This window comes from Ornithodoros turicata, chromosome 8 (assembly GCF_037126465.1).
Source record: "Ornithodoros turicata isolate Travis chromosome 8, ASM3712646v1, whole genome shotgun sequence".
NCBI classification, from domain to species: domain Eukaryota; kingdom Metazoa; phylum Arthropoda; class Arachnida; order Ixodida; family Argasidae; genus Ornithodoros; species Ornithodoros turicata.
In genome coordinates this window covers 11,562,822-11,585,212 of record NC_088208.1, presented here as the reverse complement: position 1 = coordinate 11,585,212, position 22,391 = coordinate 11,562,822, and the positions used below count along the sequence as shown (strand labels likewise).

General features: G+C 48.1%; 2 protein-coding genes across 3 annotated transcripts in view; both read left to right on the top strand.

The window, feature by feature from the left end:
- Positions 1-8,119, top strand: part of LOC135366457 (solute carrier family 23 member 2-like) — a 51,613-nt gene extending 43,494 nt beyond the window's left edge. For both annotated transcript variants that reach the window (XM_064599171.1, XM_064599170.1), the window contains exons 9-11: positions 1,536-1,809; positions 4,238-4,333; positions 5,142-8,119. In XM_064599171.1, the coding sequence (XP_064455241.1) occupies positions 1,536-1,809; positions 4,238-4,333; positions 5,142-5,380 (609 nt within the window). In that variant the 3' untranslated portion in view covers positions 5,381-8,119. The remainder of the gene's footprint in view (positions 1-1,535; positions 1,810-4,237; positions 4,334-5,141) is intronic.
- Positions 8,120-12,656: 4,537 nt separating this feature from the next.
- LOC135366456 (solute carrier family 23 member 2-like) overlaps positions 12,657-22,391 on the top strand; it is a 41,256-nt gene continuing 31,521 nt past the window's right edge. Inside the window, exon 1 of the mRNA XM_064599166.1 lies at positions 12,657-12,905. Within this exon, the coding sequence (XP_064455236.1) occupies positions 12,693-12,905 (213 nt within the window). The 5' untranslated portion in view covers positions 12,657-12,692. The remainder of the gene's footprint in view (positions 12,906-22,391) is intronic.

Genomic DNA, 22,391 nt, shown 5'->3' with positions numbered 1-22,391 from the left:
GCATGACGACACGAAGCACGAGGACTTAAAATACAAATTACTGTCCCCGTGGGGAAAGAAATACAATATGAAAACGAACTGACATCACAAATGCTTTATTATGGCCTTTATTATTTATTGGCTGGCATGTCAAAGATTAGTTCCATGTAGTCGCACACTCTAAAAAACAGGAGTTCACGCATAACACGCACTGCAGCAACCGTCGCGCCGAATGATATAGATATACAGTTATCGCGATGTATACAGGGTGTTTCAGGAGGGTCCCCTGGCTGAATAATTCTTAGACAGGTGGCGCTGTTGAAAAGCTTTCTTTCAGTGAGCATCCCTGTGACATCGCACAGGAACTGAGCAGTGACCGGCACATTTGCATACGTGATTTAATTAAATAAAACTCCTAAGTTTTAAATTTTACTTCGGACGCTTTCGGAACCTTTGTTTTTTGGTGACTTTTAGAGTAATTAATTGGTTTCGGTTTACGTATTTCTTCCATGGAGCAGCGTACAAATGCTTGGATATGCAATGCATATGCTATTACAGAACGAGAAAAGGGATGTTTAAGGATAAGACGTAGAAGGGATTGTTGGAAGCCTTCTTACTATACCATAGACTGGTCGCGAACAATGCGCCAGTCAACCCGCGCTATCGCTTGCAGGGCACATTGGGCATCATGTACAACATGTCTGATTTCATTTTCTACCTTCATCTACATACTCTCTTCTGACAAAATGTGCTTTTAAAGGGAGACTCCGCACCAAAAATGTGTTGATATCACAGTGCGACATCGATCCGTACCGTATGATGTTTCAGTGAATAGAATTTCTCATCTCCAAGTGGCACGATAAGTAGAAATTGAATATTTTCTTTTGAGTGATTAGGTATGCTCCTTCACGGAGAAGGAGTCCAGCAACACTGGGCTTCACCTCACCGGTGTTCCTCGTGTACTGCTTTCTGCAGGTTTTGCTTTTACCGTTGGCGAATATTTTAGAACAAAATTGAGGTAGCAGATGACTAGTCGTCCATGCGGCACGAAGGTGTTACAAACAGCGGTTCCGAAGCACAGTCGGTGGTCCACCCGAGACTATCGGTGACGTCACACATGGTACAGGGGGTATAGCAGGGGAAACTTCCAGAAGTTTCGGTTTCGTTTTGAGCTTCCCAGCTCTCTTGGCAACTAACGAGTCCCCGACTGCCAGAGCAACTTCATTTCTCATTTCGGAATAATTTATTTACCCAGCCATTCTAACAGTCTCAGATTGTACCAGGGTCTCCCTTTAAGCAAAACATAAAGCTGAAAAATAAAATCATCGCTGACTGCGTAATAGCCTTGTGTGTGTTTGTGTGTGTGTGTTTTTTTTCTGTTCGTCAGTGTCTCTTCGCTCCTCAGCTAATAAATGAAGATGCACCACCTAACCGACATTGCCGTTGTCAACCGAATATGTTGCTGTTTCTCATAAGCACGATAACTCCCGTCGTTTTGTTATGTACTTCCACCCACGTGGAAAGCATAATCGCTAAACGAACCCTTTTTATTCCAGGTGGCAAGTCGTCGTGTCATCCAGTACGGCGCCGCCATCATGTTAGTTCTCGGCACGCTGGGCAAAATGGGGGCCTTTCTGGTCACCATCCCGGAGCCGATCATTGGAGGCACTTTCATCGTCATGTTCAGCATCGTGTCAGCGGTTGGTCTGTCGAGTCTCCAGTTTGTAGACCTCAACTCTTCGCGGAACCTCTTCGTGCTGGGATCGTCACTCTTTTTGGGACTCTGCGTCCCCAAGTGGGTACAAGCACACCCGGGGGTTATCGCGACAGGTTAGTGGAACAATCCTTTTCCGGGCCATTCGGAAACAGGGGACTGTATACTGTTTGGTCCGTTTTGTCTCTGTTTATTGGACGTACCGTGTGTCGTAGTCGCGTGCCATACAAGATAAGAAAATTTGGAAGAGCGAGCGTTTTCACATCTCCCCCATCATCATTATCATCATCATCATCATCATCATCATCATCAAATAAAGTGGTTGTTGTTGCACATCTTGAGGAATCGGCGGAGAGTTCGTCACTCGCATGATAGATTGTATTGATCACAAGTACCGACGCCACCTAGATACAGAAAGCCTGCTCACTCGTCGACATGACGTAACAACCAAGAGTCAGCCAATCAGATTCGTGTTTTCAATGGACGCAGCCAATCACGAAGGTGCTTTCACCAGTCGTAACCATGGAGACGAACCACCGTCATCTGCGACTTAGTGATTGAACGTCGCCGCGTACTAAATGGGGAAAACTTTAAAATAAAGCGCAGAACGGTCCCCTATCTTTCTCAAAAGCGTGTTGCACATTTTGTGTACAGATTTAAGTCTGCAGGTTCAAAGTTAGGTGCAATAATTTGCGAGTTCTTTAATTCGCATGACGGGGAGTCGCAGCAGTATAGCAGACGAATTCCGACTTTATATGTCCACGTAGCGCAGGAGGGAGAGGAGGCAATACGCTCTGCAAGTAACCGAGCGTTCTGCGCACCTCTCCCGGTTACTCCACTCGGAAAGCCCCATTGGCTAGGGGGGCGCCCTCCCTCTTCCCTCTCACTGCCTCCTCTCATGCGCAGAGACGCACTTGCACAGCGTATAAGCAGGCCTTCCGTATCTAGATGGCGTTGCAAGTACCCACTCTTAAACCAGATGAGGGAGGCGGAGTGATGACGAAATAGCTTGCCGTTGTCACGACTATAGCCCCCCCCCCCAAAAAAAAAGAAGTAAAATAAGGAAGAAAGTTTAATGATTCAAGGTGAGGTATGGACAGGATGGATGACACTGATGAGACTGAAGTGCACTGTGGATGAGAGGTGCACTAGAGTGGTCTTCTTCTCATAGCGTGCCCTGAGCCAGCCAACATCCCGGATGACACAGCTCTGTCCCCTGATTCGTTGAAAACGAGAGGCGTGCGTCTCTCTGTGACACTTACGCAATTATGCTAACTGTCACCCAAGGAGTAACGTACGGCCGCCGTTTTCTACAACCCAGGAGCGGTAATACGCACCGCCGAAGCGTGCGGTTTTATCTGCATCTTATCCGTGCAGATTTCAAAGCATTTTGTTTCCATCAGCAAACTATAGGGTGTCACACACGGAGGGTCGTGCTCGTCCGCGGTATAGACGGATTTCCCCTCTTGTTCCTTCAGCTGTATATTATTTGTATGAATGTATTATATGAAATAACCGCACCCGTGCACACCTGAAGTGTATTGTCGAATTCCCAATTGATGACGCGACGTCACGGAGCGTATGGTAATATCGAAGGACGTCGGGAGCGAGCACGTCTCTCGTGTTCTCACAATGGAGAGACTGCCACTTTTTCTCGCGGATGACGAGACTATTCGGGATGTTACCTCGGTCCGCCAACCTTTTAGTGTGTTCTGTGGCAATGGCCTCTCGGATCTTTCGTGTAGCAAGCGCTCATTTCCCCTCGTTTCGATGCTACTGCAACCTTTAATTATCTTAACGGCGCAAGGGTCAGGGAATCAAAGTAATGCAAAAAGACTGCCATGACAACTCTGAAAACCAGCAGACAAAAACCGAGAAGGGCATGGGCTGGACATGTCTTCTCATTGGCCAAGAGAACATCGGTCTCACGAGCTCTCATGCGAACGCCGCAAGACGCCGCGGATAAGGTTCGGCATGTCGAACTTTTTCGCGTGCTTTCAGAACGCCGGATATGCGAGTCATGAAGTCGGAACTGGGCATAACAGAGTTAAAAAAAATACGGGTGTATCAGGGCACGCGCACGATTCAATATGTTATAGCACCTTACTGAGGAACCCCGAGATGAAGGCCATGGAAAAATGGGGGAACAAACACAACAAAGTGTTTGCCTCCCCTTTTTTTCGTGTCCCTCGTCTCGGGGTCCTTCGGTATGAATCTATATCACCAGCTCGCTTGCTTCCTAACTATTCTATCAGTATGATATAGCACGAAGATATGATATAGCTGGAGACAGCAAATGATATTAGGGAGCTTTAGGAAAAAGTAAAAGGTTCGCAATAACAGTTCCGAAAATATGATAAGCGCCAATCGCCTGATTCTTTTGCAATGGCGGTCATCATGTTGCTGATATCTTATGGACTGACAACGGTACGGAGTCGGAAATGGAGATCTCTTACGATTTCCTAGAGGTTCCTACTGCACATTTGTCACAATTTCGTAAACGGAAGAGGGCCTCACCACATGCTTATTGGATGCTTCCTCCAGGCAGTCCAGAGCTGGACCAGGTGATCAACGTCCTTCTAAGTACAAGCATGTTCGTCGGTGGATTCGTAGGCATCTTTCTGGACAACACAATACCAGGTAAGAGCGCAACGAGAGTGTCTCATGTGACATGCCTTTGTAAAGGCATTGTAGAGCACGCGGCTTCACTTGCTTGGTTCAATGGAAGCTTTAGATGATTTTCATCCGCTCACTTATACTTTTGTGGAAGTTGCTTCGTAAGAGTACGAGTGAGTAAGTGCGGCAACTTCGTCATGTTGACGAAAGTGAGGAACTGGGCCGTTTGGTCGTACATAATGCAAATGGTCGTACTTCATTGTCCTTGGCACTGGGGCTTTGTCTTGTTTCTCAATCCGTAATTTTACATGCTGCTTCCCTACTATATGCTACTGTATGGGATGTCATCACGTGACACGAAATATAGTACTTTATTTACTACTTGATGCACATGCAAAGCATACGCGCTAAGAAATTCCGTGGATGTCTTTAGTACACTAGTCGTTGTAATCTTGAAATTAACGTCGTAGGTACGCTTCTACAGTGATTGGAAATGTTAAGAGAAGCGGAGTTTTCTTAATTCTCATGACCATGACAGAATCAAGTGGAAATGTTCACAAAAAGTGTTCGCGCATGCTGCGTCCATAAACACGTCGAAAGAACGCTAAGCACACAAGAAACCGACCAACCAGCACAATGAGCGCTACTGGTCGCCTCGAAACATGTCGGGGCAACCAAAAAAAAAGTTACCTCTTTAAACGTATCGTTTAGCTCTCAAACTTGTTTTTGCCCATTTCGTCTTCAGAGACCCCGTACACTGTCGTGAGTAGCCCTGTATATTTGAACGTCATCAGAGCAATGTGCTTATTCTGCTTTGACTTCTCTCCCAAAGGAACTGCGGAAGAGCGTGGCATTCATCGCTGGACGGAGCACGCTGAAGAGGGCGCCTCAGAAGGGAGCCAGGTCTGTTGTACTCTCGCTGAGTGCTATGACCCTCCTGGCACATCATTGCTCCACAAGGTGCCCTTCTTCCGATATGTGCCCATCAGTCCCACCTTCAGAGATGACCGTCTCTTCACAAACATTCGACGGTGGTTCACCTTCAAGAAATCCTTCGCCCCTAAAACGTGACCAACGTGTTAAAATGTGACTCTACCTCGTGTACTTGTACTTTTAGGCATCGGAAGACTGTATTGGGTATGGAACACTAGGCGCTGGCCCCTGGGGAGCCAAGGATATTGTTCCACTAATTTTCCCACAGCCGACACCACCTATACCAAACAAGGCTTGATCGATAATCGACGTAACGTAGACGGCACGCCCAATGTAACGTTCCACCAATCACTGCCATGATCTCAGTGTCTGTAGTGAAGCGTTAAGTAGCCGCCATCATCCACATGTACAGTCACTTCTATAGCCACAGGCTTTCTGTATTTGAAATCGTCTGCGGCGCTTAGCGAAAGCAAGCGACGTCACGATTTTACAAGTTGACGTAACGAAGGAAGGAGAGGAGGCATTTAACAGGCCTTGTTTAGTGTAGGTGGCGTTGACACAGTGCGACGCGGCGGCCTTTTTCCTGTCTGTCGCAAAAACGACACTTTCTTTTCGACAGCTCTCTAACTCATTCCGTGCATCGACACTGAATTTATTTATTGTTATTTGTTTGATTTTATTTGCCATTTGTTGTTCGTCAGTTATTCCTCTGACTTGGTTTCTCATTGAGTTTGAGTTAGAGTGATACAGAGCTTAAAGCGGTTGTGAGATGTTGGTACATGTGGCTCTTTGCATTATGCTCACCGGGCGGACAGGATGGCATACACGCAACTCAGCTTGTGGACAAGAGCCATGGAGAGCACAGTTTGAGCTTGGGTAACAAACAAACAAGGAGCCGTGGATATTTGCTTACCTCACTTACCCCTACGAAGAAGACGAGGAGGGGGAGGTAACGACTACAAAAGTACACGACGACGAGTAAAGACGAAATCCTGTGTAGTCCTGTGAAGGACGTCTGTGTCGTCCTTGTTTGCTTGCGGCCGCAGCTCAGGCTGTATTCTCCATGAATCGCATTCTACTACCTCCTGAATATTGTGTAGTTTTGTATTTCTACGTGTTGTAGTTGATGAGATAGCAACCGTTAAATCTTTCACCTCAAGCTGTGACATCAGGGAGAGCGAGAGCGTAGGTCATTGCTATTGGTTCTCGAAAACACGTGACCACGCCCGAGGCTGCCTTACAGGCGGGGGTGCCAAGCGTGATGTCAGAGCTGGAAGGGTTTCGGAATTTCTGCTGCCGGTTGTCAACTGGTCTGTTACCCCACTTGCTGTAAAACTGAAAATGCAGGTTGAGAAGGATGAATGTAACTGTATTCCACACTGATACAGCATCATGTGGGCGAACTGCCGCAACCAGGCTAACCATTCCTAGGACATGGTTTCTTCAAAAAGAAAACGAAAGTGTATGTGCTCAGGGACGAGACGTTACTTGCAGCTTGATCACTTGCCCAGTGTTGGCGTTCAGTGTTCATTTTTTTCTCTTATCTCTAGCGTGAGAGCGTGTGTTATAGCCGCCATGTTGTGTTCCTACGCAGCTTCAGAGCGTCGCACCTGAACACTGCGTGCTTCATACTGCGTTCTGTAAAAGGGTTCAGGTTCACCTAATCCCTTTTAAAGCAAGGCGGATACCAAATGCATTATATCACAGGCGAAAACAAGATGTCGAATCGTCTCATCGAACTCGTTTTAACGAATTAAATCCGTATTCTACGGTTAAGCTTAGCAACACAGAACGAAGCGACGTTGGTTAGCTTAGGGTTAGTTGAGACCTATAGTGCCTGCAGCGAGACCAAGGTTAGTTCGAGTTTATAAATAGGTTCCCCGCGTCTTTTGGGTGGCACCAGCATTAGGCCTCCTAGAAACAGAGGAGCAAATGTTTCTACTATATTACGCCCTTGGTTAGTTTATGGTTAGTTCCATACATTTCGACGAATGGTCGATTCTGCAGAAACAGAGAAGCAAATGTTTGGATTTTATTTGGCCCTACATTACGGCGCACTATAGCTTCCAGCCGGTGCGCACGGGGTCACAGCCGTTGGTGGGGTTTGACGTAGAACTGCTGACGTGTTATCCGCGATGGTTGAACTCATCTAGACCCGTTTTGTAGCTGTAACACCAATGTAATGGACCATGTAATGTAATGCGACCATGTCACGTTGCTGTTAATGTGAGCGATCTCCCATTTCTTTCTCTGTATAAAGTCTAGAACGCTCTGTGGCAATGAGGGGCAAACTTTTACATTCATTACAAGTCTGCTGTTGCCACGTTTTGCTTGATTTTGATTGTACTTTCGTCCCACACATGACGATGTTTTTTAGAAAATACACTCTTCGGCGCACCATTTCATCTATACCATTCAAATGAGAATGATTGCCATATGTGAATTTTCGTGCGAATCTTGTCATAGCTCATCGAGACGAATCGTTTGACCCCTCACTTGTTTTGATGCGGCGCCCGGTATGCGTGGTGCGACTTGTGCTGCGTGGTGCGTATTGTTGGGCGACCAACGCCATTCGTGCTCTGAGTTACGCAATATACCGCATCCCCCAACACCACTACCGGTGACGTGTGCTGCATTACATGAAAGTTTCATCTTTTATCTATATAACTCCACCTCACTCGATATGATATCTTGAACCGTTCTGAAATAATAACCTAGTTTATATTACTCCCCATTCCGTAACGCAGTCACGTCAGTCATGACTAAGGTTCTCTGGTATCCACATTCATCGCACGCCAGGGGCTTCTGGTGGAGAACGCACTTCTTCACAAACTGCGCAACGAAAGATCACGCAATTAAAGAATACCGATGTACATATGTTCTTGAGTGCTGTGTCTTGTAAAACTTTGTTCTAAAGGTATTCAGTCACGGCCCACTCATACTTGTAAAGGGAATATTTATTCGACGCAATAAACTCTGCAACGCACACGCATACACCCCCAGCGCCCAGCACACACGCCCACTCATACTTGCATGCACACTTACTCACCATGAAGAAGCATATGTAGACACCAAAGTGTGAGGAATATAAATCAACTCTCCATTGTTATTGTTTAGTGAGGACTGAAGATGTTCTTTGCCTGTGCCTGATTCAATGCGCATGCGCCATATGCTTGGAATAATAAATATGACAGCAGCTGGGTGCTAGTACCCGGGGAAATTACTATTACCCTTACCTCGTGGGCTATAAAAATGGTCGCCGAAAGCGTTAGTGCTTGATGTGATACGTCCGGTGTCACACGAGGAGTTAATGGAATTTGACCTAAAGGGGCTGCGGGACATTTCCCAACTGTTGAAGAAACGACGTTGTAAATATTGATTTATGTCTACTAAACGTGAACATCAAAACGCTACGTTTCTCCGATCCCGCGTTACGAAGCTAATCCAACTCAGGTCGTCGCGCGCGGGGCGACCTCCTCCGTCCCTCTTAACTTTTCACCTCCTTGCCCGTTTATAGAATGACGTTTCAATCTTGGGGAAAGGAAGCGCCTACTATTCCACTTCCATGACGACGTAGGCGGCCGTAAAAAGAGCCGGCCGTAGGAGAACGGCCATGGTGACCTTCGGGTACTTCGGCCAAGCGTGCACGGATAAAACGTCACTTCGCGTTTGTCTGCCGATGCCTCTCGGCGTTGTTCGGCGCCACCGTCAACGGTGGTTTGAAAAAAAAGAAGAAGAAAAAGACAAAAATGCAGGTTTCAAAATCCAACAGAAAAGAAAAGTTCAAATGAGAAATGTGAACCTCTGCGTAGCGAATTCATTGACTACAACGCGTGAAATAGAGTTATACATTTAGTGGATTGTCAACTCCTTTAACTCTTTTGCGGAGGAAGGGAGAGATCTCTTTACTTTGATAGCAAAAGTCAGCCAGAAAAGACGGCTTGCTGTTGCTTTGTAAATAATTCATTAGTGTGCGTTGTCTACTTCGTCGTCCGTCGATAGCATAGCCAGTGATTGACCGACATTTTAGCTGCGATAGTAGTGTTGGACACCATGCGTAAAGTGGTGCCACAAGGTTCCATGCTCTCGTGTCCGGTGCGGCATAGCTCGTAAACGGCATCTCCTATCTGGGAAAGAGTAGCGTGTGTTATTTCTCGTGATCACTTATTTGCCCATGAAATAATTTCTCTCCCTCACATTGTTAATTTGCGCGCATTCTTGCAGTCTGCATAAAACCACATCCTACTGAACACACGATAGTTTTTTTTTTTCGTTTTTTTTTTCTTATCAACTCAATTCAACTCATAGTTTCTAAAATTTTCGCTTAGAGAGGTATCTTTCGACATTTCGACAGGTAACATTCGAGTTCTCGGGAATTTTCACCGATAAGCATCAAGACGTGCAACAACAAGACAGACACAGTTGTTACAGATGCAGTAGACACCGCGTACTGTACTACTGCACATATACTGTAGATCGAGTGAACAGTAATACAACCTTTGCTACTTATAGACTTGGAAAAATGAACATGAAGCTCAACTTGAAATCATCAACTTGCAAGTTACGTATTTTTTGTTTTAATGTATCCTCATATGTATTTGACTTTAGCGAGCGGGTGTGTCATCAGCATCGCCGTGTTTAGTGTCACTTGATGACGTACCATGGCGTCAAGCACGACACTGCGTTCTACTGTATTTTTCGCGCCCCTGTGGGACGTGTGGACGACTTGGTAGCCGTAAGACTTGCGCTGCTTGGTATAGAAGTTCAAGTTCGGGTATAGAGCTGAGAAAAAATAAAGACAGAATCGATTTGAACCGGTTTAAATTCGGCTCAAAATTCAAAACGAATCGAGCCAGTCATTCCTTCTTCTCGTTTTTTTTCTTTTTTTTACTTCCCGGTATACTACACATTCCCACGAATGAGTTTGGTCACGAACGAGTCAGTAACTGGTGCTACGTTCATATTTTCACTTCTGAGCGATGCATACTTATTAGGGCCAAGGCTTGACGAAAGGTGCCCCGAAAAATCTAAGCCCATGATGATAAACAGCCATCTTTAGTCAAGAAACTTGGTGCACTGAAACGAAACCAGTGTCGCATTGAACCATAGCTTAGCGCGTGGATTCGTCCAATGAAAGTATTAGACTTACTTTCGAATAAGATTCTCAACACCTTGTGGAGCCATTACAGTGGTGACTGGCTCTCTGAAGCGAACATTCCACCTGAGCCGTTCGGGGAACCCATAGAAGCTTGCGATTTATTGCGGTTCAGGTCGGTTTCAGTTCACCGGCAGAAAAAAAAAAGTCGGTTCGGGCCCAGGTCTGGTTCCGACGCCTGATCATAACAGCAAACAAATTGTACTATGAGGGCAACGCACGCTGCGGTAGCGACCACTTTAAAACTTGGGTCGGTTGATGCTCCATACCGTAATGGACAACTCCGCACCTCCTACTAACCTGCCCGGAGTACTCTGCAGACCGCGCTGTCCTCGCCGCTCGTCTCCAACGCCTGGGACACGGTTCGCTCTCACTAGCCGTGCTTCTCGGCCGCGTCGCACGCCAACGGCAAGGAGCCATTACAAGGGCTCTCCTGCAATACCTACAGGACACCCAGCTGAGGGTTACGCTGTAACCTCAGAAACGCGGCCATGGGGCTCAATCTTGATCTGCACATAGCGTTAGTTACAGCTATTTTTCAAAATTTGCGCATTCATTCCGTCACGCGCATTGGCCATCAACCGGGGAACACGAGCGTTTAGCAAGTGTTACGGGATAGCGAAAAGTTCAAAATCTAGCCCATGGGCGCTCGCCTCCACTGCGACGGAGCCGGCCGTTTTCTTTTTCTTCTTTTGCTCCATCAGGACGTAGCAAGCCGACATGGGTTTGGCTGACCTCTCCCTGCGTGGATGCCACCTCCTGTTCATTGAACTTATATACCCCGCCTCCCTCACGGGAGCGTCGGTTAGCTTAAAGACACTGTCCAAACAGTGTTCGAAGACACCTAACATTTAGTGTTTTTAGCAACACAAAACAAGACGGAGTACTGTACGTGAAAGAAATCCAGCGAACGGGTAAGGAACCGGCAGCGAACGGGTTCGCGGGTAAGGAAATGTCAAGGGTAGTCCATCAGGACGCGATCCACAGCTATTTCGAACAGCGACTGTTCTTCTGTGGAAGGGCCTCAGGACGAGAGGGAGCTTCATCTTATTTCATTTTATTTTCATTCATGAGGGCGTGAAACTGTGGCGGCCGGTGTGTGATGACGAAGACGTGCCTCTGCTGCCACGCGCTACGGCGCTGGCACGGCAGTTCTACCGGCACCGTCCTAGCGTGAGGCCACGACCATCTGCCCGCTGGGACATTCCATCATCGCCGGTCAGGACTCATGTAGAGGGACACCACCTCCTCTACATTTGGTGACCCGAACAACGAACACCATGTTCGGCATAATTCGGCCAAGCACCATCCCAAATTACTGCAAGCCCACCTCCGAAGGTACGGTGCAACGTTCTACCGAGGAACCGCTAGGCGACGACGTCAATTCACCGCGGCTCCACTCATCGCAACGCCCGACCGCGCCACACCATGGTCCTACCCACCTTACCCATCTACCCAGATCACGTCGCCATGGTCTCGCACTCTGCGTCACGTCGCCACACGCTTCACGATGGCACTCCTCGGGCTACCACCAGCGGCACCTTCCCGAGCATCACGCTCCTGTACCGGTCGCGGTACGCCGCTGTCGACCGCACCACCCGCATCTGCTACGCCAGCGGTCAAGGAACCCTGCCCGCCTCGCCTTCCCACCAGGCTTCTGTGCAACATAGTGGCAGTCCAGTCCATCCAATTTCGGTCAAGGGGCACCAGGACCAACGTTCCACCGCGGTCACGCACAGAGGCCACAGTGAGTTTACTCCCGGTCTCCACGTGCTTCACGATGGTCCTCCCTCCCCGGCACTCTCCGTGGTGACAACACTACGAGCTCAACGCTCACGAACCGGTCGCGGTTCTGTCGCCCCACTCTCTTATCACTTCGGCCTACATGCATGCTCTCCGCTTTGGCCCGCCCCTGGAACCCTCCCGGCCAGCTCTTGTCCGCACCGTTCAGCCCGCCACTTCTGCCCACTCAGCACAAGATGCAAGACCAGCCGTCCCTGTTCCACCTGTCGCCCGTCTTCCTCCTCTTGATGTATCGACGCGGACCCCAACCGCTAGCTCTACACCACTCCGCGTCTGAGGGGGGGAGTGATGTGGCGGCCGGTGTGTGATGACGAAGACGTGCCTCTGCTGCCACGCGCTACGGCGCTGGCACGGCAGTTCTACCGGCACCGTCCTAGCGTGAGGCCACGACCATCTGCCCGCTGGGACATTCCATCATCGCCGGTCAGGACTCATGTAGAGGGACACCACCTCATCTACAAAACCTCGCCCTCAACCCCGCGCGCCTCACATATGCTTGTTTATTCAGTTCCACCTGCTGTCTGCCTGATTACTTACTCATTTCCTCTATTACGTCTGGGAGTTGTATACGCACGGGTCCTGATAAGGAGCAACAATAATCCCGTAGATAAGGGTCACTGGCTGTGCGCTCCGCCTATCTCGTACAGAAAGACCACAAAACTACTTGCGCTTGCTGTCGTTGCCTGTAAATACTTCTACCTCCAAGTAAGTAGAAATGCATTTTCTGCCATAAGCGTGCCTTGGGGGGCTCTCGACAGATTTAATATAGTATATCTGCGACGATTCTCCTACTGCATGCAGCGTAATAGAAGGGACGTGAAGTTCGATTGCATGGAGCGGTTTAGATCAATCTTGTCGCTGCATCTCTTGCCCGCGATGTCAGTGCGTTATCAGGTGCTTTGAGAATAACAGCCACGCCGGGATGAGAAGGTGAGACGGGTTCGAATCCCGGCACCGGCTGTGCTGCATGAGGTTCTCCGTGGGTTTCCGGCTCGCTTTCCAAATGAATGCCGGCACATTTACCCCTGAAGTCGGCCTGGGACACATACTAACCCCTCTGTCCCCGACTCCTTCCTGCTGTCCTCTCTCCATCTGTCCACATCTGTACGCCGCTCAGAGCCACTGTTGCTTCGCGGCGCTAACAAGAAAAAGAAACAGAATAACGGAATAAGAAATGAAAAAAAAAATCATCAACGTTTAGGAAAAAGCACTGTAATGCTACTGCGCCCAGATGATTGCCGTAGAGCAGGAGCCTCAAACCATAGAACCCTCATGATACCTAGCAACCAAGATGGCGAGGAGGGACATCAGCAAGTAAGCCGCCATGACACAAGCGGTATCTCTAATGTGTTACGAACGGTACCGCACTATCTGCTACAAGCTCCGTGCGTCGTTCTCCCATGTCGCCGTAGCAGATTTACACTGTACGATACCCCTTTCTTATGGAATGGGGACCAACCGAAGTAGACAAGACGAAGGCACCTCACACACAGAGTCCGGAAGAAAAATACGCTCTCGAATTAATTTAGTGATGTGTAGTTAGTGAATTTATACTGAACGTGCATTCGTTCGCTCTGCTGAATACTGAACGAGTCATTTGTATATGAACTGAATCAAGGCATTCATCAACAGTCAAAAGATCCGTTCACCAATTTACAGGACTTCACGGACGCTTTATTGCGTTCGTGGCTCGTTGCCGACGTTCCACTGTGCTACTTTCTACCACAGCATCAAACCGAACCGGGACCGGAACCGAAAAACCCGAAAGAACCGCTATTTGTTGGCGGAACCAAACCGGAACCGAACCGAAAAGGCAGTCGCCATCTTGCAGCTGAACCGGAACCGACCCGATTTAGAATATTTCGGTTACGGTTTCGAAACCTGTTTAAAAGCATCGAGAGTTTGAGAGTGACCATTTTTCATCTTACCAACCTTAAGTGCCCCAACCTGCTCCAAAATAGTGACCAGTTAAGGTGACATTTTTCGCAACCCGAGTCTCCAATAGAAGCGGAAATGCATAGCTGGTGCGTCCGCATGGATGGAGACACGTCGGACAACCGGGATCTATAGTTTCGTTTTCCTGTGGACAAGCGTTTTTGTCACAGCTTTGCGGCCAGCACGTTGGAAGGATACGGAAGCTCATACCTGAGCCGTTTGTAAAGTAAAAATGTGACCTCGTTGAAGGCCATTTTATGATAGAACAGAGTTTGTAATAATATAAAAATTGATGGCTTTATTTACTATTACGCTAGGACATGCGAAGAGACAGAAAGCTTTCGGAACTTCCCTACCGTTTATTTTAGGGCACAGTTTTCCCGTGGACCCCGCCAAATTGAAAGCGCAGTCCCTTCTGCACAGGGGAGCACGTTGAAAACTGTTTCATGCCCAAGATAGACTGAAGGAAAGCAGCAAGTGCTCCAAGCACACGTGTCGTGTGCTTCCTCCCTGGTATCGCTTTCCTCCTTTCTGGCGTGGGCGGTAAACAAAGGCTCCAAGAGCTGTGGGTGTGAGACTGGCTGGAAAACGGTGTATACCTTGTGCAATAAACCGGTTCGGAACTGGTTTAGAGCATCTTGAACCGGTACGGAGCCGATATGTGAGTCCTCCTGGAGCTGAACAGGAACCGAACCATTATGTCTAGACCCAAACCTGAACCCAACGGGGAAAAAATTCGGTTTGATGCTCTGCTTCCTACTGCTACCAGTCACTGCTAGGTTTGGATTTCGTTCGCGGAACCCAGAGGCAGGGTTGTGTTCACGCGTCGGAAACGGAGCCTCAATACTGTAGCTCCCTTCACACAGAGGACGCCAGTACTGAGGCACCCTAGCGTTGGATGGCCGTTGCCATCTCTATTATGGCGCGGCCCCCAGAATTTGAGAGTGGGCATCACCTTTTCTCTTTCCCCAAAATTCCTCCCTTTCTCTTATATTTTCTTTTGCTCTCTTTCCTTATCATTCCCATGCCTCAAAGTAGCCTCGACGGTGCTCGGCTAGAAGGAGGTCCGTGAAACTCCATCGAAGCTCTCCGCCGGCCTGGTGATCAGCGAGTGAGCAAGCGCACACGTTAAACCTGCCAAAAAATGCTATGAAAAGTTCTGAACCTTCAGTTTAACAATTAGTACGATTGATATAGGGTGAGGTGGGGCAAGATAAGACAGAAATTTGCAATTTAATGTGAAAATGTTATATTTTTCGTAGGAAGAGAGTTGCCTCAGGACAGGAGCCGCCGATATTTCGAACAGAGACTGTTCTTCTTCTGGGCACCGTCCTCATCATTCATGATGAGGATCATCATGATGAGGACGGTGCCCAGAAGAAGAACAGTCTCTGTTCGAAATATCGGCGGCTTCTGTCCTGAGGCAACTCCCTTACATTCTACCGGTTCGCTGGATTTCTACCCATCTATATTTTTCGTGTTTTTCAAAAAACTAGTCATCGGCACATTCTCGTGGGTTCGGACCTATTATTGCATAACCGACGTAGCCTGTCTACAATAAAGAGAGAACAAGAAATTTAAAAAAATGCAGATTGCTTGATCTTGCCTCAACCCTCGGGGCAAGACGAGACACCGCGTGGGGCGAGATGAGAGAACGCCGAGGTAATGAACTATACAAATTAGTGTGCGCAATCCAAGCAGACAAAGTAAAGCCCGTGGGCCACTGCCCCCTACACAGCCCCATTCAGTCCACCGCCCACATGATGTGCAATAAAACCACGTAAAACCTGGTGCTATTTTGCTCCACTGTCCTTTGCAAGCAATGCACAGCCAGTCTGATATATCGCTGGTCGCTAGAAACAGGAACATTTGCTGGAAAATCCTAGGCAATATATGCAAAAAATAAATATCTGCGGAACAAGCATAAATCAACCTAATAGTTGACCTATCGGCTTCTAAATTACATTAAATTTTAATTGTATTAAATTTAAATCACATTAAGTTGTCGCGTCTTGCCCGGCCCTTATGAAAATGGCTTATGGTAATTTTATAGAATTCTATTCAAATAAAATATAGTATTTGTATACACCTTGGTGTATAGACTTATGCATTTCTTATAGCTATTTTGGACTAATTGTATACACTTTGTATACACTCACCCTTATACAAAGGTACACACAGTTCTCTAGACAAAGTGTATTGAACTCTGACGTTAAGATTATCTATTGATAGTACATGTCTCTTTTTCTGTCTTCGTGCGTATGTGTATCCAATTTCTGATTCAGATGAGCTGTGCCCGTAGAGTTCCCCCACAGGCAGTCGCGTTACACAAAAACAAAATAATAATAATAATAATAACATAAAATAAAGTAAATGCCCCACGGCCATCGAACACGTAACACTAAATTTTATTGGCGTGCACATACCTTTAATCTGGCATCCAGTACATCATTATTTGCTTAATAGAATTCATACACAGTTCACTTAACGCCAACGCACACATATGGAACATATGGAACACGTTGCACGGACACACAACTCATCCAATGTGCACCAGGCAGTCTCCGAAACTTCAAACAGACGGTCACCGCAAAGCTCCATCAAGACCATCCTTAGTGACGAACACGACAGTTCCTCAGACGAAATGGACGTCGAACGATTGTCGAAGGATGTGACACCAGACACGCTTCGATGTAAGAAGCAGTTGCAATTTTGCCCACATGAGTGACCGTTGAGACGGAGAACTCTCAGCAAAGAAACCGAAGTTATGCTTGGTTCACACTGTTGCATTTTCATGCGTTACGGATGCGGCGCGACACGGTTGTCATGACAACGAAGCACGACACTCCGAAAAGCACACGCACCGCAAGAGTTGAGCTCGACCGAACTCCATGCGGTACGGGCTACCTGCGGAGATGCAGCTGACCAATGAGCAAACGTGCTCCGCGCAAGCGCATCATGCTTGGTTCACACTGTTGCATTTTCATGCGTTACGGATGCGGCGCGACACGGTTGTCATGACAACGAAGCACGACACTCCGAAAAGCACACGCACCGCAAGAGTTGAGCTCGACCGAACTCCATGCGGTACGGGCTACCTGCGGAGATGCAGCTGACCAATGAGCAAACGTGCTCCGCGCAAGCGCATCATGCTTGGTTCACACTGTTGCATTTTCATGCGTTACGGATGCGGCGCGACACGGTTGTCATGACAACGAAGCACGACACTCCGAAAAGCACACGCACCGCAAGAGTTGAGCTCGACCGAACTCCATGCGGTACGGGCTACCTGCGGAGATGCAGCTGACCAATGAGCAAACGTGCTCCGCGCAAGCGCATCATGCTTGGTTCACACTGTTGCATTTTCATGCGTTACGGATGCGGCGCGACACGGTTGTCATGACAACGAAGCACGACACTCCGAAAAGCACACGCACCGCAAGAGTTGAGCTCGACCGAACTCCATGCGGTACGGGCTACCTGCGGAGATGCAGCTGACCAATGAGCAAACGTGCTCCGCGCAAGCGCATCATGCTTGGTTCACACTGTTGCATTTTCATGCGTTACGGATGCGGCGCGACACGGTTGTCATGACAACGAAGCACGACACTCCGAAAAGCACACGCACCGCAAGAGTTGAGCTCGACCGAACTCCATGCGGTACGGGCTACCTGCGGAGATGCAGCTGACCAATGAGCAAACGTGCTCCGCGCAAGCGCATCATGCTTGGTTCACACTGTTGCATTTTCATGCGTTACGGATGCGGCGCGACACGGTTGTCATGACAACGAAGCACGACACTCCGAAAAGCACACGCACCGCAAGAGTTGAGCTCGACCGAACTCCATGCGGTACGGGCTACCTGCGGAGATGCAGCTGACCAATGAGCAAACGTGCTCCGCGCAAGCGCATCATGCTTGGTTCACACTGTTGCATTTTCATGCGTTACGGATGCGGCGCGACACGGTTGTCATGACAACGAAGCACGACACTCCGAAAAGCACACGCACCGCAAGAGTTGAGCTCGACCGAACTCCATGCGGTACGGGCTACCTGCGGAGATGCAGCTGACCAATGAGCAAACGTGCTCCGCGCAAGCGCATCATGCTTGGTTCACACTGTTGCATTTTCATGCGTTACGGATGCGGCGCGACACGGTTGTCATGACAACGAAGCACGACACTCCGAAAAGCACACGCACCGCAAGAGTTGAGCTCGACCGAACTCCATGCGGTACGGGCTACCTGCGGAGATGCAGCTGACCAATGAGCGAACACGCTCCGCGCAAACTCCCCGTGCACGGCACGTTCCTGTAGTATTTGGCGAACCCACTGTCGTCGTCGTTTTTTCCTTCTTTTCAGCAGAAGCGCTGCTGCTGCCATTTGAACAACAAGTGGCCAGTTTACGCGCTCTGTATGACGCAGATACGCTTCAATACATCTCAAAGTTTCGCCGACCACATCACGTTGCCCGTTCATGGCTGCCTGTGGAATGGAGACGTGTTGGAGTGGAGACGTGATTGGTCAACCACAAGCGTTTGACGTATCAAGAACGCATATGTCTGAACAGCGTGTCGTACGACAGCCGCCTCCGCACTGGATCCGCACCGTAACCGCAACGGAGAGAAGTTGTAGTGTGAACCACGCATTATGCCTGGTTCCCACTGTTGCATTTTCATGCGTTACGGATGCGGCGCGACACGGTTGTCATGACAACGTGAGTTGAGCTCGACCGAAGTCCATGCGGTACGGGCTACCTGCGGAGATGCAGCTGACCAATGAGAGAACGCGCTCCGCGCAAGCGCATCACTGCTGTGCTGTCGCGTGCTTTTCCAACATGGCTGCCTCCGGTGAAAGCACGTTGGCAAAACAAGAAGCTCTAATTTCAGAGGTCGAGAAATACCCGTGGCTCTACGACCCACGCCGAGCCGAGTACAGAGATTCATTCAGAGATTCAAAGTTTCGCCGACCACATCACGTTGCCCGTTCATGGCTGCCTGTGGAATGGAGACGTGGTGGAGTGGAGACGTGATTGGTCAACCACAAGCGTTTGACGTATCAAGAACGCATATGTCTGAACAGCGTGTCGTACGACAGCCGCCTCCGCACTGGATCCGCACCGTAACCGCAACGGAGAGAAGTTGTAGTGTGAACCACGCATTAATACCAGCTCGCAGCCGTCTCGCATTCTACAAAGCTTGTATCACACAAAGCTTGTACGGTATACCATTTTGAAACTCTAAAAGGATACAATTAGCCTCACTTGTTATGTACGCCGTCCCTTCACCCATGTATCCGATCCTCGTCTGCCGCCATTTGCAATGCGTCCACGAATGTCTGCAAATGAACGTACTTCATGCTCAAATACTAGTAAAACGTCGGTGTCGTACGATGCATCACAGCTAGGTTGACCTACCTTTCTTGTATTTAATAAAACATTAAACCCAGAGAAAAGCACGGTTGTCATCCTTGTCAACGACGAGGTGCAACGCAGATAACGGGCGTGAAAGCAAGGAGAGCTCTGCGGAAGAATACGCGGTGCCATGTGCCATGTCACTCCTCACCGGCGGGGCAATGTAGTGCGCACCAACAAAGGGACACATATTCAGCGGGCACACAAACTGCTGAACAAGCACACGAGTACACATTTTGTGAGACACAAAATTATTAAAAAGGCACGTGAGGACGACATTGTCAAACTACAGGCAGTTTCTGTGTATTGTTTTAGTTGCCGTAGTGTTCCTTGCCCATGCGAGAATGTTGTGCTTGTGACAGAGTAGCACATTCTAACAATATTGAAAATGTGTTGTTCAGACGTGAATACATGGGAAGTGTGAAAAAGACATATCTCCATGCAATCTTATGGCTATATCTTATCTTATGCATTCTATATACAACTTTGTATTCAACACACACACACACATATATATATATATATATATATATATATATAAAGAGGTGAAAAAGCCATTAGAAAAATAAGTAAATGACGCTAGACGTGTTTGAAATTCAAACTTACAGATAAAGATGGCTTCTATGGCTGCACGTAGAGAAACAGATTCTCATGGAACGATGCGACAGCACCAGAGGACACGTGTTTCGCCGTGTTTGCGGCTGACGAGCCGCAAACAGGGCGAAACACGTGTCCTCTGGTGCTGTCGCATCGTTCCATGAGTGTATATATATATATATATATATATTTACAATTTGATCGTGCACTCCCAGCCAAGGACAGCTGTTTCGCTCTACTTGGAGCTCGTCAGCCTGGCGTAGGGAAGTGACACGATCTTGGGTCGGCACAACAGTGCGTCTCGGCGAGATGTCAATGTTCCACGGTGACGACGCCACCTGTGGAGGCCGCAGTGCAAGCCAGCAAGTACACATAAAAAGTAAAAAAATAGCCGAAGCTCTGTAGCTGCACGTTGAGCATATGTTTACAATTTGATCGTGCACTCCCAGCCAAGGACAGCTGTTTCGCTCTACTTGGAGCTCGTCAGCCTGGCGTAGGGAAGTGACACGATCTTGGGTCGGCACAACAGTGCGTCTCGGCGAGATGTCAATGTTCCACGGTGACGACGCCACCTGTGGAGGCCGCAGTGCAAGCCAGCAAGTACACATAAAAAGTAAAAAAATAGCCGAAGCTCTGTAGCTGCACGTTGAGCATATGTTTACAATTTGATCGTGCACTCCCAGCCAAGGACAGCTGTTTCGCTCTACTTGGAGCTCGTCAGCCTGGTGTAGGGAAGTGACACGATCTTGGGTCGGCACAACAGTGCGTCTCGGCGAGACGTCAATGTTCCACGGTGACGACGCCACCTGTGGAGGCCGCAGTGCAAGCCAGCAAGTACACATAAAAAGTAAAAAAATAGCCGAAGATTGATGTCTCGCCGAGACGCACTGTTGTGCCGACCCAAGATCGTGTCACTTCCCTACGCCAGGCTGACGAGCTCCAAGTAGAGCGAAACAGCTGTCCTTGGCTGGGAGTGCACGATCAAATTGTAAACATATGCTCAACGTGCAGCTACAGAGCTTCGGCTATTTTTTTACTTTTTATGTGTACTTGCTGGCTTGCACTGCGGCCTCCACAGGTGGCGTCGTCACCGTGGAACATTGACGTCTCGCCGAGACGCACTGTTGTGCCGACCCAAGATCGTGTCACTTCCCTACGCCAGGCTGACGAGCTCCAAGTAGAGCGAAACAGCTGTCCTTGGCTGGGAGTGCACGATCAAATTGTAAACATATGCTCAACGTGCAGCTACAGAGCTTCGGCTATTTTTTTACTTTATATATATATATATATATATATATTTCTGTACACAATTATACATTTTTAGCCGTGTATGTGTATAGACTTCTGTGTACAATTTTTATACATTTTTGGCCATAGGCATAGCAAGCACATATAATGATATAGGAATATATAGGTGCTATGTACATAGTCTATAGGCCATTTTCATAAGGGACAAGAAAAAGGACTACAGAAAACCGCAGCTTTTTGGTGCGTCTTTACATTCGAGGCAGAAATAACTGGATTTTTTTTATTCTTCAACGCATATACACCAATCCGGACAATTCTCAAGTGCAATAAAGGGGATATGCAGAACACCTGTGAGTTAAATTTCAACCGCACGGAGAAACGCGCTTCTGAGAGAGGCGGCATCGAGCAAAAAATGTTGCGTCTTGCCCAGAGTCTCATATTGCACCACCTTACCTTACACATGGCTCGCTGCTCCCAACATCACGCACCCGTACGCCTTTACATGAAAGACTCGTACAAAAATGCGTATTAGTTTCGTAGTTACGCAGAACAATCCAAACACCCTTACAAATCCAAACTCGTTGTGTTTTACTTTTCCTTACGTTCGCCGTCACTGTAGATGCCTTTTGTCGACTAACGCTAAAACGCTAAAGGCTGATGCCTTTTGCTTCAAAGACCCTCAGTCCACTCAACCCGAAAATAAACAATTTCAAGTTGCAAATTCAAAGTTATGCGGGACATGCACGTGTAGCACCATCCGGCGTATAACGTTTAAAAGCGGCATAACCAGCGTTTCCTTCGTAATGGCATCGACTGATCCACTGTAGTGCTTTGTATTGGTTAGGTGCTTCTATATATTGTTAAGTTTCTACCTATCCACTGTTTGTTGTAACCAAGTTATGCGACTTTGTATTGTTTGAGTCACCTCTCTGCGCTCGAATAACCTTATTTGAACGTGTTTTACGACTTTACTATAACCTACCCTGCACTGTTGGTTTG